The 19022-nt window shown below is 37.7% G+C and overlaps 1 protein-coding gene across 38 annotated transcripts in view; it reads left to right on the forward strand.

Annotated features, from left to right (window-relative positions):
• ARPP21 (cAMP regulated phosphoprotein 21) overlaps positions 1 to 19022 on the forward strand; it is a 142498-nt gene that overhangs the window by 22299 nt on the left and 101177 nt on the right. For 23 of the 38 annotated variants that reach the window (XM_042043941.1, XM_042043971.1, XM_042043973.1 and 20 more), the window contains exons 2-5: positions 15326 to 15494; positions 17135 to 17334; positions 17732 to 17773; positions 18176 to 18211. In XM_042043941.1, the coding sequence (XP_041899875.1) occupies positions 17173 to 17334; positions 17732 to 17773; positions 18176 to 18211 (240 nt within the window). In that variant the 5' untranslated portion in view covers positions 15326 to 15494; positions 17135 to 17172. Of the gene's footprint in view, positions 1 to 11790; positions 11872 to 15138; positions 15235 to 15325; positions 15495 to 17134; positions 17335 to 17731; positions 17774 to 18175; positions 18212 to 19022 lie in introns of those variants that run through there. The other 15 variants (XM_042043949.1, XM_042043963.1, XM_042043959.1 and 12 more) reach the window with 5 other exon arrangements.

A 19022-nucleotide genomic window follows, 5' to 3' on the forward strand; every position in this document is an offset into this window, starting at 1 on the left:
GCCACCAGTATGAATGCTGGAGGCTGCGTGTCTATCTCAGTATTTTTCTATTCTGTCAGTGCCTTGGTATTTTGATTTTGTGAGGTCTTAATGTTTCCCAGAAAAAAGATTTCCAAGAAGCAAGAAAGACCCTTTGTTGAACCTAGCAGTTGAAATTTGGGCAGTTCTATCAAATAGTATCATTTAGGAGACCATTAATCTTTTAAATTCTAACCTTTGGTTGAATAACAAAAAAAATGCAACATTAGGCATAAGGTAATATGTGAGCAATTACAGTTGGCAGCCTTTGCACCTGTCTTTGGCTACAGTAATATACAAACGTAAAGAGCCTCAGATTTTTTATTCCTATTTATCCTGTCAGACTAGAAGCAGGCTAAAATTTGCCTGACTTTAAGATGGTCATGGTTCAGATAATGATTGAAAAAGGTCAGATGAAGGAAGGAGCAGTGAACTCCTTCTCTATTCCTTGTTCTTCAAACACACTTCTAAAAGAAAATCAGGGATTTTTTTATCGATTTGTGGTTTTGAAATTTGAATTTTCAGAAGCAATAATGTGTTTGGATTCTTTTATTGGAGAAAACAGACAAAGGAAGACTTGTCCAGTGGCAAGAATCTTTTGCTCTTTAAAAATTGCTTTGTGTCTAAATGGGTGGGGAACTCAGGGTTGGGGGATTAAATTTAAGATGTAAATACAAAGCTCTTTGAACAAGAAGTGTGTGGGGGGAGGTGGGTTTGGGGGGTTTGTTTGCCTTTTTTATGAGAATGATCTCCAAATCTAGAAGTTACAATGATTGGTATTCAGAGTTGTAGTAATACTTAAGGGGTTGGTTGAGTCCTACTGGTTTAGCAGTTTCACAGGCTTTGTCTGCATCGAGAAGATGAAATGGGGATGGGAAAGCAAACTGAAAAAATAACAGCAGCAAATGTCATAAAAGTTACAAGATAATGTTTTTTCATATGTCTTAGGAAGGTGGGTTAGGCCATAGGCCTCTTACCTCTCTCCTGGGGATAAAGAAAGAGGGAATATTGCTTCCCTTTGTATTGAATCACAGAATAAGCTGAGTTACAGGGGACCCACGAGGATCTTTGAGCCCAGCTCCTGGCCGTGCGCAGGACTTGTCCATCTTCAGAAGCCATTGTCACCTGGTATTTTTTTTGGTATCATATTGTTGTAGACTGAAGAATCTCGTTGTGAATAGAGAAGATCTGGCTACTGTTAATAGAAAATGTAAGGTCTTTCCGTTGTCCAAGAGACGTAGGCCTTTCCTTGGCTGGCTGCATTCGTAACTGGGGACACAAAAAAGGGGATCTAATGGTGCTGGTGTTAGTGCCCATAGCAGGGTAATACATTCCAGGGATAACAGATTTGCCTGCATGGTGTTTTAAAAGTGGATTAGGGTAAGTACTGGTTTTCCTAATACTCCGTGCTCTCAGCTCTTTTTAAATACCAAATTCACTGCAGACTTAAACAATTAGAGCACACAGAAACGACAATATTCTTCCACATTTTTCTTGTGCTGTTTCCTTGTATCTTTTCCTCCCTTCCTTATCCTCCCTCATTTTTGAAACAAACAGGAAAATTAAGTACCAAAACTCCATTAGTGCTGCATTGCAGTTGAGAATGAAATTGTCAGGATGGCTGCTTATGGTTCCCACAACCATAATAACTAGGCTAAATTGCATAAAACTTACAATATAGCAATAAGGAATATTCCTTATGACATGTTATGTATGCTGTGGGAGCCATCACTTTGAAAATCTTGACTTCTGTGTTTTTAAAATATCTTTTGAAATGTAACATTACTGTATTTCTTTTCCTTTTGCATGGGAATTTTTTTCTCATGCCCACTGGTGATAAAAATCAGGTCATGAATGCCATCCTGATATCCCTGTGAAAAATTCATAGCAACCAGTCCTCCTCTTTTATTTAATGAAAACTGTTACAAGAAGAAATAAATTACAGTATGTGGTGAAATGAAAAGGCTAAACAGTGAGCTCCATTACAGTCACATTGCATCTCAGTACATTCTTCTAAATGATCTTGGATAAATGTTTTAGAAAAACAGGTTGAAAGATTACCTCCTTGGCTTACAGACAACTAAAGGGATACTTAAATTGTGCTTGTATTCTGCTGACTCGTAAGTGTCATACCGTTTTGCAGCTAGCAAGCCTTTGGTTTTCATCCTGCCATACAGTTAACAGTTCCTGTGCCAAGGCTACACCACGTAGACATCAGGAATATTACTGAAGCCCTCACCTTAGCAGAGGTAAACTGATGATGAGTGCTGAAGCTCACCTCTGCAAGCTGCTCTGGCAGCACAGCAAGTCTTGCTCTGTTTGCTAGTCCAGTGGTGGGACTCCTGCGCTGTGGTCATCTCCTTTTTGTCTGCTTTCAGTCTCACCCTTCTTTTAATCTGTTTGATTTGGTTCTAATGTTTGAATGTTTTAGCTGTCAGACAATGGAGACTTCATATGTAACTTGCAGGATCAGGAAGATTGATCTGAGACTGGCCTTGTGAGAGTCTGATAATTTCTGTTTAGTTCAAGAAGATAGTTTCATTTTCAGTGTCATTCTTCAGGTTTTCCACCATCATCCTCCTCTTATGACTCTAATTTAAATCAAGAGGAATTTGTATGGAGCAGTAGGATAGTTTATAATCAACAGCAGGGTATGGCATTTACAATGATTTTGTTTAACTTGCTATAGTTGGAGTTCAAGTGCAGAAATTCTGTTTGGTTTTATTCTATTCTGATAAGAAACTCGAATTTCATAAGGGTCTGTGATATTTTGGTGTCCAGCTGTCTTTGGAGGTTTATGAATGTTTAAGTGTCTTTATATTTGTTGTTGTCTTTTATTCTATATTCTAATTAACAGAATGATGATAGGTGTTTTACATTTTTAGTAGAAATTTGGCTTTCTCCCTAAACATATTTACTCCATTCTTGTCTCATTTTGGTGCACTTGCTTCCTTTATTATGGTTGCTCCAAGCAGCTCTTGTCAAAATGTGGAGGATTCTGGACAAACATAGATTAAAAAGTATTTCCTTCATCAAACAGGATGCAATCCTTTTCATTTGTTAATTCTAGTAAAAATGGCAAATTAGACTTTAAAAGCACAGTGCTATCTGAAATGCTTTGGCTTCACAGGTGTTATCTTTGCAGTTGCTGACAATCTTGAATTGGTGTTGGAAGGTGTACTGTGAGAAAAGCTCTGACAGCCACAGCCTCAAGACTCCTTGTTTATAGGTCAAGATAAGGTTTACTATCAATAAACCCAACTATTTTATGGTCCTGTACTAACATGGAGGTACTAACTTGTACGTTTGTTTTCCATGAACTGGCTGTCTAACTCAGAAACTCTTTTAGGAGGACCAAGATTCAGAAGAGTGGTAGAAAGAAGAGAGAAATATTACTGCATGCAGGAGCTTCTAAGGATCAGGGCTTTTCTGGCCCAATTCTTAACTTGAATCAAACCTAGCTTTACTGGTGCTGTTGAACCTTTAGCATATTGGACTGCATGGTGCAATTGCAGGAGTTGCTGGTGGACCTGTGCTTGGTCCCTCCTAAATAGTGGATATTTTCTGAAGATGTTACTTTGCTATTTAGAGGACAGCCTATAGTGTGCCCATAAGTTCTCTGACTGGAGACAGCTATGTATCTAATTAAAAGTAAATTCCAGAACTGAGCTTACTGCTAGATACTTTATTTTTTGAGGTATGCAACAGTTTTATTACCTTCTTTTCTGCTGGACTTCTAAGGGAAGAAAATGAAACTTGCCAGGTTATTATGTGTATATATAGTACATGCATTTAAAAGCCAATGCTCTTCTGTAAGAGCAGTGAAGGATCACCTGTGCAATATAGAAGCCTAGGCAATAGCAGAAGGAAAAAAATTCAGCCCAGTTAATCCTGATCAGCATACAGGAAACCCAGCTGACAGTTTGGAAGTGTGAGGTTTTAAGGAGAAGAGAGAATATTGCTCAGAGATACAAATATTTGAATTATTTTTGAAAATAGCTAAAGTATCTAGCAGCTGAAGTTAATATCAAATATATTTTGTTGTAAAATTTGTTTTTCAAGTCCTCTCAAGTTTTTTTACAATACGGCCATAACTTATACTGTCAAGTGATTACTCATTTAATCACAAAGAGGTATTTCTTACGGTAATAAAAGTTTTGGTATTTTAGACTGGGATTTTTTTGTTTCCATAATGGAGCGGAAATTTTCACTCAATCATACGGACTTTTTTGAAAGTCATGCATGATTGGAAGTTCAGTGATTCTCTAGCAGAGTTGCTAGTGTGTGGTTATTTACACTTGCTTCTGATGGTATCTGCTAAAACTTGGAATAGTGGTAAGCTTGCTTATAGTCAGCACCTATACATAACAAACCCCTGGGTGTTTTAACCCCATTTGGAAACAGAATCTGTTTACTTGGGATTTGGGGCTGAGGGGGAAAGGGAGGGTGTGTTTGATTATTTATTTATTTATTGAAATGAGTACTTATAAACTGAATGACACAACTGTGTGATTTTGAGGTATCGTAGCACTTACAATACTGTTTGTGGAATAGTTTGTTTGCTTGATTCTTCTGTATGAAACTGCAATTCTCTTTCCCTCTTCTCAGTGTCTCAAATTGTACAGCAGATAAAGGTTTTTAATCAGTATTTGATCAGAAGATTTGTTTTGCTGTAGAGTGTGTCATACATGAAGCAAAGCATACAGTAAATTACTATATTGTCTTTTGCGTAAAGTTCTCAGGAATGTACATTTTAACATCAGCAGAAAAAGGCATAAATTCTTGCCGTTGCACTTTGACATGTTACAATAAAGGATGCCAAGGATAAGGTCTTTTCTTTTTAGGAAGGGTGATTTGGAAGAAGGGTCGCAGTTCTGAGGAGAACCGGGTTTACAGTGGCAGAAGTGGTTACTGACGTGCCCTTTTCTCGTAGTTGTGTCATGTTTCATCAGCCTTTGAAAATCTTGAAGGTATCAAAATAAATCCTGAGGCTCAAATAACATAGCATTACATACAAAGAGCTAATTAACCAAACAGACTTTCTGTTTTACACAACAGGATGGTTTCAGTTCTTGGAAGGGCAAGGTCGGCCTGTACTCAAAATATGGTTAAATACGTGAAAAATACTTAATTCACAGGTGAACTTTTTAAAACACTTAGAGGGAGAAAAAAGAGAGTCACTGGATTATGTGGTTGAATACCACTAAAATATACATAAACAGCCAATACAAATTTTTAGTTAAATAATTTAGAGAAACTGAAGTTCCAAAGTACTGATTGAATTCTGAAATCTTAGAGATACCATCTTGAATTGTTAAAAAAGTCTTTCATTTTTCAAAAAACTTATAAAATTAAAGTCCTGTATAACAGTCTCATTTAAGGGCCAGACTGGAACTCAAGCCTGAAAATACACCTTTACTTTAAAGAACTTGTGGCATAGAGCTGTCTCTAATATATATCATAGGCAGTAAAGTCCTTCCACCTACATTTTTCTTTTTCAAATTTCAGGCAATATATTCTGCTCTGTGATTCTGGTGTTGTGCTTGATAATCATATTTTTGTTTTCCCTAATACTGAGCAATGAAAAAAATGTGATGATATGGCTATTCTGCAGTGGAAATCAAATGTATTGCAGGCTGTAGAGTTTTGGTCCCACACCTCTCTCCTGTAATTTAAATCTCAGTATTTTTAGATCATTGATGTAGTTAGTGGTTTCTAGTGCCAAGTAAGACAGATTGTTTCACCACAGGTAAATACAATTTTTGAGATTATAGGAGTTTTTTTTAAATCATATTTGAACTTCTGGAGACTTCAATCTGTATAACAAGATTTAAAGTACTGAAAAAGCTCACTGTTTTTCTGATTGTTTTTTTGAATGTCCTTTTGGATTAATTTTTTTTTTCTAGTTTAAATTTAATAGAACATATTCCTTGGAGTCATTGGCTTGAATATTTGGTTTCTTCTATGTATTCATTGCTCTTTATTAGTTTGTGTGTCATGAAGCTTTCTGGCTGGGTCTATGTGGGGTGGCCAATTACATTTTTAACAAAGCTGCTTATCTCTCTCATAAGTATGTCATAATTTCTACCCTGAAAAACACAATCAGGCATTGAAATACTTTTTCTGCCTTTTCTTCTGTTTGCAGTATCACAGGGAGCCTGGAATTGCCCACTGGAAAAGGCAAACATAATGTTGAAACCACAGGGTTTCTGGCAAGATCTTTTCAGAAGCCAAAGCTGTAAATCTGTGAACTGGCATTGCCTGTTCTGTGAACCTGAGCTTCTGCCTTTTCTCTCTTGACTATTGTTACTGGTTCTGAAGAGGATTTCTTCCTCTTGCTGGCCATTAGGGTTACAGTGTAAATACCTGATTGGTATTTCATAGTTGAATGTCTGTCTTTGTTTCTTCAGCAGTTGATTGCAGTGTGTCACACATTGTACTGATGCTGCTAAGGAGCAAGTGTGATGTATATCAGTACACATCTCAGTAGGGGTTTTAATCTCTGGTTTTTCACATGACAAGGGAAGTGACAAAAGTTATAAAGCTTGATTTCTTTGTTATTTCTATGAGTGAGCATAAGTTGAGGTTATTTGGCACTCCAGTGCTTGGAGCATTGTGCAAAAATGTCTAATGGTTTAATTGACTTTTATAACAACCATTCACTCATTAGGCCTTTTGACTTCTAATTTATACTTATAATTAGCATTTTTCTTAATTTCCTTTTGAAACCATGATAACATAGAGTATTGAATACAATCTATAACATACTTAAGGCTTCTTTTTTTTTAATGTGTGGTTTTTTTACTTTACTGCATTGCCTGACACCAGACAAAATTGCAACCAACAAAATGGGATTAATGTATTTTCATAAAGTACAAAGATGCCTATATTAAAATGTAAATATATGTATAGATAAAATAAATAAAAATATATTTTCATATAGATATTTATATCTATTATATGTGGGTTTAGTTTCTCTGTAGTATTAGGGCAGAAAGATAATGTCTCTACCTTAATTTTCTTTTTCTTCAGATGGGCTTCCAACAATGAGAAAAAGGGTGTGTGGATCTGATGTGGAAAAATAGCCATTCTTTAGAGAGTCAAAGTTAAAACCAGGCCATCTCCAGCCTTGATTGAAAACTGTCAAAATCTTGTCCATATATCTTGCAAGATTTTAGACAGAAAAGCAGTTTATAGCAGAATGAGTGTACTTGATAAGACTTTGTGTATGTAAATTGTTCTCACTGGATGTTGCTCTCCTAAGTCTACTAATGCACAAAAGAAGTCATCAACAAAGCATTTGTATTCCAGTCTTACTTTCTGATAAACAAAATCAAAGAAATTTTAGGAATGTGCCATTGTTGATAAAGAAAAATTAATAAAATTATGTATTAAAAAGCGTAAAATCATCTGGTACTGGGAACTCTCAAAGGGTCTATCCAGCCTTTGTTGATTTTGATTGTGGAGGCTTGGCTGGAATATGGGCTTAGAAAACTTACTCGGCATTAAAACAAGCATGATATGAATTGTGTTTGAATTTGGAAAGTATAAGTGCACTTTCTGAGCAGAAGAGTGTGTGGGGCAATGTCTCATAGTGTATGATGGTGCTTTCTTGATTTTGTTTTTTAATCTTTATTGGTTTTGTTTTTTTTTTTTTTTCTGGAATGAAGAATTTTACTTCAGCTGCAAGATGGGTTTGTTTCAGAAAATGGCTTTAGGAAAGAAGGAATAGCTGATATGTTTAATTCTGGTAATCAAAAGAGACTTTTGGAGGAAAATAAAGTTTTGGGTTTTTTTCTTTCCATTCTTATATGAAACATTTTTGCTGTTTTGCAGTCAGTGTTTGTCTGCTAAGGCAATTCTAGTTGTTAAGCTCAGGTCTGTTTCATCAGTGTAATGCTGCTTTGCTCTTAGCAATTATTTTCTTTCAGGATTTGCCAATTAAGCTAGTGCTAGTGAAAATGCACCTAATTTGTCAGGAAATGGCAGGATGAAATATAGGGGCTATTACAGAAATTGAGAAAGAAAAAAATCAGGAGAAGCACATGTGAGGCTCAGTGATACTTGGTCAGTTCCTGATGTATTTTCATTCTGTTTATGCCTCCATCCCTGGTGATGTTGGAAGAAGTGTAAAGAAATTGATCACAAGTTATGGGCCATCCATTATCTGAGTGTTATGTGCTTTAGTAAAATACTGTGGTAGTAGTGGACGAAATTGTTTTGTTCCTTTTGTTTAGGGATGTTGTGGGCTCTTTTCCCCCCCTTAGACTCGACTGCTTTATGTTTGGTTATTAGTGAATGATGAAAGATGGCTTAGCTGGCTGCTCATTTTTTACCTGCAGTCTGCTTAGTCTGAGTTCTTCAAAGGCATATATGCTCAAAATACAGATGCACAGTGCTTGGCTTTTCTAGTCAAGTCCTTAAGCTTTAGGAGGAACTGAGTAAAGAAATAAGTTGATCTTGTAGTTGTATGTAAAGCAAAATGGACATAATCTGTGGCTACCTGAGAGAAATGGCAAAGAGAAGGCATTGAAGGAAGAAAGAGTAGGGATAGCTTGACTTAGCGAAGCAAAAAATGTTTCAAGGACTTCTGCATTAAACTCAATTATTGCGAAAGGTTCTGTGAAAATTAAAATTAATGTAAACTGTATTATTCTACCAGATTTCATTATGCATGGAAGTGGATCATGGCATCACACAAACAGCTTTAATTATCTCACCGAGCTTGTGCAGGGTATCTGTAGCCCCACCATTCAGTCTACAGTGGCTCCCACACTCTGACTCTCTGCCGTAGCTCTGATTTGCCCTCAGCACTGCTGAGACCCCTCTGTGGGGAGCCCTGGTTCATCTGTGCTGTGCTGTTGATCAGTGTTCATGTTGAAATGACAGTATTCCTTCTGGGACGTCCTTGTGTTATTCATTGTCCTTAAACTGGTTTTAGAGTTTGTGGAAGTGGTGCTCCTCTAGTGCATTCACCACTACGTGTTGATGGGTAGAGGAACATCTGTGTCCAGAGTGTAGTCTTGGTGAGAAATGAGGAAGTGAGGAAGCAGACTGTCGATTGACAAAAAAAATACAGACTAGAGGTAGATAGTAATGGGAATAGTGCAGACCTGTTTAACTGGCAGCTGAAAGGAACAGGCTTCTTTAAACCTGATGGCAAATGATGAGGTAATGTACAGTTACTTCCCAGAGGAAGACAAAACTGTTGTGAAATCAAGAGCGCTAATTAAACTGGAGGGCAACTATTGGCACACTAAGAAAAATGTACAAAGTATTTGATGTGTACAGTGGGGCAATGGAGATGATGTGCTGGCAAGGCAGTGAGATTCTTAAACATCCTTACAGCAAAATTACTAAAGCATCCTCCCTAGACATTCTCTAGTCATAAAATAAAGCTATTGGTCTCTAAAGAGGACTTTGTGATATAATTATCTTTGATAGCTGAGAAATAGACCTGATTATCTGGGAAAATGAGTTTCAGTCCCTCTTTCCATTTGAATTGTGTATTTGCCCATGCTGGCTATTGTTTTCATTATGGGATTTAAGGAAAATGACTTCTGTGTATTTCAAGGAGACGTGTGTGCATTGAGGATGGCTAGGAACCTCACTCTCTCTCTCTCTCTCTCTTTGGAGTCATGAGTGCTGTGCTGTTTTCTACCACCTAACAGTGAGACCAGTTAATTTAATGACTTTGATTTTAGGGAAATTTGTCAGGTTTTGTCGGGGAATGAGATAAAATTTGGCGTATGTGTTTGAAATGCATGAGGCGGTGTTGAAGGCTGTTCTAAAGCAAACAGCTCATTCCAGGAGTGCTGATTTGTACATCTGATTAGCTTGTTAAAAGTTTGGGTTTTACTTAGTTCCTACTAAAGTTGTGTGAGTGACATTTATTAGCCAGATCACTCAGCCTCATATCTTTTCATGCTGATCCTGGAAGACTTCAAATGATCATTGTGACAGATAAAAGAGCTTTTTTTTTTTTTTCAAGCCTTTTCTTAAGTATTAAAACAAAGCAGACTCTCCCTATAGGCCATCGATATTTATTTTTCTGGGTAAAGCTTCTAGCTTTGCAGAAATATAACAGGCTGGAGGGAACATCATTATTACTTGGCTGAAGATGATGACATTGACGTGAGGTCGTCTGACAGGGGATTAAAGTGGAAAAATATTGGTGGCAATCTATTAGGAACAAGAGTATCCCTTTGAAAAAAGGAATCAGGTGTAAACCACAAAAAGTTGATTTGCTTCTGGGTTTTTTCTTTGATTGTTAAAAGAATTTTTGGTTGTTCTCAAGAATCCTTGCTGTACTTGCTGTAATTTGTAAATACTGGGTTTCACATGCAGATTGGGATGAAAGCCAGTGCCTTTCCGAGATAGATGTTTCAGCTGAGAGGGTACTCCGTATCATATAGTTGTCTCTTTTGAAAGAAAACTGGTTTTTGTATAGGATTTGGTATCTAGTTCAGTGCATTTCAATCTGCCCTGTTTTTGTCAAATTTGTCTGCCACTGCCACTGATGGTTGATTTCTGGCCTGCTTGAGCTGGGTCAGGGGCCTCTGTACTGTTGCTTGTATGCAGATGCTCATGTTTCAGTAACTCCTGGGAAAAAATAGTGTCTGCTGACAATCTCTGGTGAAGTGCCATCAGTAAATGAGTCTAAATAACTTTTTATTTGCAAAGGTCTGTGACACGTAGGAGCAGGAAATGCAGGCAATCACACTGGTTTTTTAGTGATGATGAAGAGGGGACAATGTGAGGAGGAGGAGGTGGGAAATAAAATAAGACATCAAACACTTCCATTAAAAATATTTTTGCACCTGTTTTTTAAGGTTTAGTCTTCAGTCTTTTAACAACCAATGAACTTGTAGGATTCCATGCATTTCACAGCCTTAAGGGTTTGGGGTTTTTTTCATACTAAAGCATTTTGATATGAGAGCTGGTATGGATTATTATCCTGCTATGCTAATACACTGCAGCAAGCTTGGCTTCCAAGTGTATTTGTGTATTTCTTTGGGAAATGTGGGAAAAACGGTGAAAAGGAGCACACAGTCTAATGATGTAAAGACTAGGACTAGTCCTAAAGATAGGAGACTGACGGCTGAGTAGTAGTGTATTTGATCTAAAACTGTAGGATTTATTTTACTTGCCTTTTTTGTGTTTGGTGGTGGTGTTGTTTGGGATTTTTTGTTGGTTTCGTTGGGTGGGTTTTTTGGGTTTGTTTTTTTTGGTTTTTTTGGTTGCCTTTTTTATTTTAACAATACCTTCTATATCATGAAGGTTTTCTTTGAAGCCACCAAAGAGTTAAAACTTTTGTTTTCATTATGAAACCTGAGATTTTCTTTGATTTGCTTTAATGGTAGAAACCAGAATATTTAAGTAAACATCGAATAACAGGAAGTTTATGGTTTAAGCCATAAGAATCTGGCAAAATTGAGACAATCAATCCTGATAATCTTAAAATAATGCTGATAATCTACTGATAATCTTAAAATAATGCTGTAGTTCATTTCCAGTGGCTTCCAGGAGTCTGATGAGTGAAATAGCAATAATAATTTAAACCTCTCTTGATATGTATGGGTGAGGTTTATATCACATAGGGGAAATCCCAGCTGGCAACTCTGCTTCCAGCTCATGGAAACCATTCATGAGAGTGGAGAATCACGATGGGATGAGAAGGATCCTGGCGTATAGATAAGGCCAGTATCAGCAAGTTTTCAGTAGCAGGATCTGTTTGGGCTTTGGAATGACTTTTACCTCTATGCTTGGCAGATTTGTCTGAAGAAAAACCCTTGGATTTCACTCTGTCAGAGTTCTGTCCTGCCTGCTGCTGCTGCCTGCTCTCAGTTAAGGGTATGCTCTTTGGCCTTAAAGTCTGCTAATTTCCTCTCTGAGAGAGGGCATGTGTGATACTGGGAGCATAGTGATCTTGAAATGCCTGCTTCAGTATGTGTACCTATGAGGCCATCAAAACATCTCATACATAACATGGAAAGGGCTTGCTCAGCTCTAGTGACCTCTAAGGGTTTTTTCAGATGTCTATCTTGAATTTCAGTTGATGTTAAGCTCTCAGGTGCTCATTGCATAGGGTTTTCTAACATCTTTGCTTGCTTTTCTGCTCTTTGTTCTTTTGACAGTTCTTCTGGGTATGGTTTTTAAACTCTTGCATTAAATTAACTGTATTCCTTCCCACAGACTTTTCTTGGAATTTGCGTGGTATGTGTTGTATGAATGTATGTGACCATCCACGCCTTCTTCCATTCCTTTCTCTTCAAGCTCTGACTGTAGTTGTTCAAGCTCAGTAGTACCTTCAGCTTCTGAAATGAAAATCCTGTTAAAAAGAAAGGAATTTAAGAAAAACTCAGCATTTCCATCCCACATTGTATGCTGAGCAGCTGGTGCTTATAAATTCTATACAAACAGATTATATTTCTATTAAAGTGGATCTACAAGTGACTTGGTGGGTTCCTGTATTTTCTGTTGTATTGCTGTGTGCAACACTCAAGTTGCTTTAAGGAGTTAGGGGCTGAAATTTTGCCACAAGCTCCTGTGGACTGCTAAGATCCCAACACCCCATCAAGTTTTGCTCACTTGCATATCAAAAAGGTGGGTTTTGCCTAGCAACAAGCTTTGTGGTTTCTACCTGAGGATCAAAAACAGAAGTGCATTTGTTCAGCCTTTTGCGTCACTTCGGTACTGAAGGTTTTGACAGTCAAATCATCCCTGACATTTCTGTTGATGCGCAAGAAAGAGAATAATCCAGTATGTTTTTCCATAGCAGTGCTGTCACTGCAGCACTGACAATAGTAAAAAGTACATTCATCACTGAATAACGAGATATCCTGGAAACATACGAGAAACAGAGACGTATTTCCAGCAAAAATGTCTCACTTTTAATGGCTATTTTCTGACTGATTCCTTTTTGCTATTTATACTCTCCCTGAAATATTTTATGGAAACCTGAGTCCCTCTGAAAACCCACCCAAACAACCAGAAGTGTATTTTACGTATTGTAGTATGTAAATGATTAGTCATCACTTGTAAATTGCTTTATGAAGAAGGAGGAAATCTATATTAAGGGAAGGTGAAGAGCTCAATTTGATTGCTGTATGTCTCACTTATTCTTGCCTTCTTTTTGTTTCCCAGAAAATAATTATGAAGGATTTCTTTAAAAAAATCATCTGAACAGGCATTGTTATTCTGGGTTTGAGGATGGTAGATGTATGTTGTAAGATTATTTTCCACTTTCTTATGTTTTCTTGGGGAAATTTATGGATAGCTTTTTTTTGTTTTAAGATTCTGTAGTCTTCTTGTACATTGCCAGTGAAAAATGATGTTGTCTTCAGAAATCTTAAGTGTAACAATATGGGGAACTCATTTTATAAAGAAATTTGTGTTGAGTAAAGCACGGTAAGATGATGTTGAACATCTGTGCACTGTTGAGCATCTGTGCACAAGACCAAGTCTTGGCAGATCTCTTCACTTTATGCATATGGTACCCTTTGGTTGGTTGGTTGGTTTGTGGTCTGGTTTTTGTTTTGGTCTGTTTATTTGTCCTATGAATAGTTAATTCGCAACAAATGGACTCACTGGAGAATTCTGAAGTCAGTTTTTTGTGTGTTCTGATTTTGGTACAGATATCTGTGTGTCTGTTAGTTTTGGAGGGTTTTGATTAGAGCAGTCTGTTTCCTGGATGGCTGTTTTTGAGGCAAAACCTTAATGCACTGTACTTCATTGAGATTTTTGATTTGTGATCGATTTTGGTTGATTCCCTCCCCTTACCCCTTCTCCCCCTCTCTTTTGGAAGTGTGAGGGAAACAGTTTATGGAAGATGGTTATGAGGAAAGGATTTTGAGTCAGAGGTTTATTCACTCTTTGCTCGCTGAGTATTGGCTCCCTGAGATATTTTTGCATGTGCTTGAGTACTTGGACATAGTTTTCCATGGTGTTCTTCCACTCTCATAGTCAGCCTGTGTTTGTAATGAGCTGGAATTTCCAAAAATATCCTGCAAGAAATACCAAAAAGCTACTGGGAATACTTATTTTCTATTACTCCCTACAAATTATTAAATTGTTTGAGGAAAAGAAATAGTTACGTGTATAAATTTGTGGGATGGCAGTGATAGTTTACAGAGCTGCCTGCTGGTCTCCTCTGTGTGCCAGAGCTCGTGGATAGAGCAGGACTGGAGTATTGTGAAAGGCTAAACTCCACTTCTGATGCATCATATTCAGCTCTTTTCACATGGCAAGTTCCAGTGCGCTGACACGTGCTGTTCAGCAATTGCAGGCGTGCACAATGTAAAACACACTGCAGAAACTAGCAGTCTAATAACGGGAGATGATTTTCTGTTTCTTTGATTTTATTGTTGCTTGGCTTCCTCCCCCCTCTCCAGTAGAATATGTGCTTTCTATTTGCTGTTTTTATGTGTCTGCATTGACTGCTTCAACCCTGACTCACGTGCAAGTCTTGAGAAGAGCTGCCTGTTTTCTCAAGACAGTTCAGCACGTGGCCATGGCCTGTACATCAGTCTGACTCATCCTAAAATGCTCATTTTCTGTTAAATCAGCTATTCAGTTGGCAAACACAATCCTGATAAACAGCAAAAATTGCATTGCTGAGGCAACTCTTTCTTTAGGTTTATTTCTTGAACCATAACCTGGAAATCTCCTTTTTCCTCCTCACACAATGCTTCAGAAGAAATGTTTTTGGTGGCTGTTGTTCAGGGAATAGGATTTCTTCATTCTCCTCCTCTTCTTCCTCCCATCCTGGATAATTTCAACTTCTATTCAGCTTATTAAATGAGCATCTCAACTCACTACCCTGGTAAAGCAGGTCACTTTCTAAAAGCACCCACCTAGCTATTTTTTCAATAGTGTTTGACTATTGAAATTTTAATTGGAGCAGAAGCCATAGTTAAAAAGCAGGCAGATCTTTTCTCCTCATACCCTCATTGATTTCTGTTGAAGCAAACAGATGAGCTTATATATAAATATGTATATATCCTTTTTTTTTAATGAAAAGTGCTGGAATTCGCTAAAAAAGGTTAAAATTGAAATGAGTAATCTTCAGTGCATAATGGAATTGTTAATTTTAGCTCCTTGCGTAGGAGCTGTTATGACTTGAACAGCCGGCTCTAGCCTTCATTAGAGAAGAAGCAGGCAGTTTTGAGACAGGTGGAGCTGGATCAAGCTGTGAAAGTGACTTGCTTGAAACTGGTCATTAGTGTTAGAAACCTGGTCCTCTCCATTGCATCCTTCCCTTGCGCCGTGATCATTGCCGGTGTTACTTACTTCTCGTCTTTTCCAGGTTGACTAAGATGCGTCAAGCTCTCTGAAGGACCAGCATGGAGATTGGCACTCAGAACTGTTAATGGGGACATGGGACTCACGTCGCCGTTGATCATTTGTGTGGACTTAACCAGCAAAGCCCAACAGAAGACGCTAGAAAGGCAGTTGGAATTATAGCAGTTTTTCAGGTAAACGGCTTCTTTGGTGCAGCTGATCCCAGTGTAATTGTTGTTGTGAGCACTGTGTAAGCATGTAGATGAGCTGCAGGTTCATCTCATGAGGAGCTTGTGCATGCATGTGCATTTCTTGGTGAAAATCCTTATCAAATTAAGGGTTATTTAACAGACCAGTTAAAGGTCTTGCCATTCATCATGTTTTGAATTTTCATCAAAGTGGTTCAAGTTTCAGTTGTAACTGCAGAAGAGCCAAAATCATCGGCCTTCTTGGGGAGAGCAGTGGGAGGAAGGAGAATCACAAATTAGCTCACAGTAAGGCAAGTCAAGCTTCAGGTTAGTTTCATATTCCATTCAGTTTGTTTATGAACCATCTAGCTTGATTTCTTGTTAAATTCACAGTCCTTCTCAAACAGGAAGATTATATAGGAAATTTTACTTGCTTACGGTGTGAAAACAAAGGCAAAAACTGGAAGAAGTGTTTATAATTCAGTATGTCTTAGCTTTTTCACTTAAAATATGGCTTAAAAAAAAAAAAGGTAAGTTATACTAGTGCTGTTGAACGTTTAATTTCAAACTGTAAGAAGAAAGATGGCGAAGTGTGGTTTTGCTTCCTAGCTGCTGTTTCAGTGTTGAGAAGTGGCAATGTGTTGCAAAAGACCCTTCCTGAAATAATGTCTTATTTCAAATACAGTTGTTTTTCTTGAAGATGCTTCTTAAGCCAAATGGATGGGGAAAGAAAAGTTAAATTATTCATGAGTCTCATTTGACAAATGATCAGTGGGGGAGTCTTCAGGAGGGAGCTGGGGGCAGAGAAAGAGAGAGAAAATAATAGGCTTTAACTCTGAAAAGCCTTTAAAGCTTCTGTACAACAAGCCCATTGTAAGCTGATAGTAAATGCTGTTCAGTTAAGATTTCTTCATTAGAAGTACCTGCCAAGGGCTTTCTGTACAATTTTCCTAGTACTGAAGAGTGACATTGGTTTAGGGAAGAGGCTTAGGGTTTTAATAATGGAGCTGTTCGTTTGATCCCTGAAAATGTTGACTCTGAGAGCTTTATTGCCTAATTTAGAGTTCATACTTACCTTGAATTATTACCTCTTAAAAAAAAAGATAAATATATATTTATAGTGGTAGTGAGCACCATGGCTTCTGCTATGCATAAAACCCACAGCTGAATACAAAAAACAGTGTTGTTTTTATTTGTTTGTTTGGCTATTATCTTTCATTAAAAGGAAAAAAAAAAAGGAAAAAGAAAATTAGAAGAGGGGATCACCAAGATGCCAGAGACCTAGAATGGGTCTTTTTTGCCTGGTGCCACTGAGCTTTGTGGTAGAGTCCCTCACTGTCCCTGCCTGCACCTTGGCAGTCCTGGGGCTGAGCTGGGGAGTCACAGCACGTTACCTTAAATCTGCCCTCCACAAAGACTGTTTAGATCAAAGCTCTGCTTGTTTAACCTGGCATAATTCTGCTGTTACCCAATATTGTTGATTCTGTACATCTCTGCAACTGGGACATGCATAGTTTTCCACTCCTGAGCTGCACATTTTGGTTTGTTTATCAAAGGAACTGAAACTGGGAATTAAAAGAAAAAATAAATTTCACCCCCAATGTTTTTTGTGTATGTGTTTGTGTTGTGGTATCTTGACCTTTCAGGTCACCAAATCTTGTTATTTTAATTTCTGTCTGGAAGAATGTCTGAGCAAGGTAAATTGAACCAGGAGACAGCAGAGGAAGCTGCAAAAGAGCAGGAGACTGCCATCTCTGAAGCCAACCCAGATAACTGTGTTCTTAATAAATCTGAAAGCTCCGAAGTAGAGGAAGAGAAGCTCAGTGATTCCAAGACAGATCCGCAGGTAAGACAGGAATAGTGAATGGGCATAAATATCGATGTGTTATCATTGCTTTTCCATTTCTGTGAGTTCTTTCATTGCCTACACTTCCCCTATTTTTTCTTATGATTTTGAGACTGTTTCTATTTTTTCCTTTCTAAAATTTTGATTTATTACTGTATTTTGGGTTCTTTTATTTTGCTATAAAATAAATGCTGTTATTTGTTACACCTTTCAAGCTCTTTAGGCTGCTGTCCATGTTATTACTTTTTCTGAGAAGTTAATTTCTAGACATCTGTGTTAAAGCTTGGTGAGATATTTGACTGTTTTCCCTCTTTGGGGATTTAGAAAACTACCTTGATCTCATGAATTTACAGGTAATACTAATGAATAATTACTTAATGTGTGGTTTGGTTTGTAGGTGTTACTGCCAACAAAAAGTTGTTATGCAAAGCCTAAGAAGGTAATTTGATAAGAAGACTTTATCGGATGAGGGGTTTTTAATCCTTTTTGCTCAATCGAATATAAAAATAAAGGGGGAGACCACAATTTAAGAGGAATTTGGAGAGGGGGAGCATTTACTTAAGTATACCTTTTCTTACATTTTTATTATATGCGAAATTAGAGAACACTGTGTAGTGTTTTTTCTTGTTTATACCTGTTTGTAAAATGAATGAAAATGAGCAGAGATGATTCTTGGTTTTCCCTGCTTTCCAAACTGGGTTTGGGGAAGTTGCTTTTGCAGTCAGCAACTGATTCAAAGCATCAGCTAGAAGTGATTTAGTCTATTTATTGGTAATGCTCTTGTCATGCCCACTGTCCCCTGAAGTGAAAACTGCTTCTCTTTCTTTTTTGCTATACCCAGAAACGAGGTGCAAATCAGCAGAAAAAGAGATCCAAGGTAGGGGTCCATCTCTGTCTGGAATTGCATGCCACAACAGTATGAAGAATTTCAGTTAAATGTCTGTCTACAACTGAAATGGCATTCTTTCATCACTTGTGTGGTTTGAGTTTTTTTGTTTGTGTTGTGGGTTTTTTCCTGCCCCCTACCCCATAGTCCTTTTACACAAAGGCAGAGAACTGCCTCCAGATAAAATGTGTCAGGCTTCCCTTTATCCATCATAATTTTATGCTGCTGGGCTTGCTGTGTCCTTGTGTTAGACAGCATGTGTGCTTCTATGCACCACTGGAGAAGGAAAAGGTTCACTCCTTTTGCTTTAGTAATTAATGTTTCTGTTGGAATTTTATTTTAATGGAATAATCTTGACATAAAGAAGCAGAAGTTGACTAGCTTCCTGAGGGGAAATGGGTGGGGGCAGGTGTGGGAAGGAGCTTCTAGAAACAAATAAAACCCTGAAAACCTTCTTTTAATTTTTCAAGTGCAGGTCCACAATACATGCACATTTTATTGTCCATGTTTCTTGGATATAATACTACTAGAAGAAGGGGAGGAACTCCCAAAACAAACAAAAAAATCCCACAAACCAAATCAAAAGGAGCCTTTGAGTTTATGTTAAATACTTTCAGTATTGGACTATCTGTTCTTTGCAGTTACAATTTTTGGTGGAAGTGAGTGAACTGTAGCTGAAATGATAAAAGCAAAAAGAAACCTACCACCTTCCCTGTGTGGCAAATGTCGTGATGCTTAGAATCCTTTTTTATCCATGTCCAAGGCAGATGCGTTTTTGTGGACTGGGTGGGTGATAGTTATT

This window comes from Corvus kubaryi, unplaced genomic scaffold (genome assembly GCF_017639235.1).
Source record: "Corvus kubaryi isolate FWS band 111438036 unplaced genomic scaffold, C.kubaryi_AGA036_p1.0 37398, whole genome shotgun sequence".
NCBI lineage: Eukaryota > Metazoa > Chordata > Aves > Passeriformes > Corvidae > Corvus > Corvus kubaryi.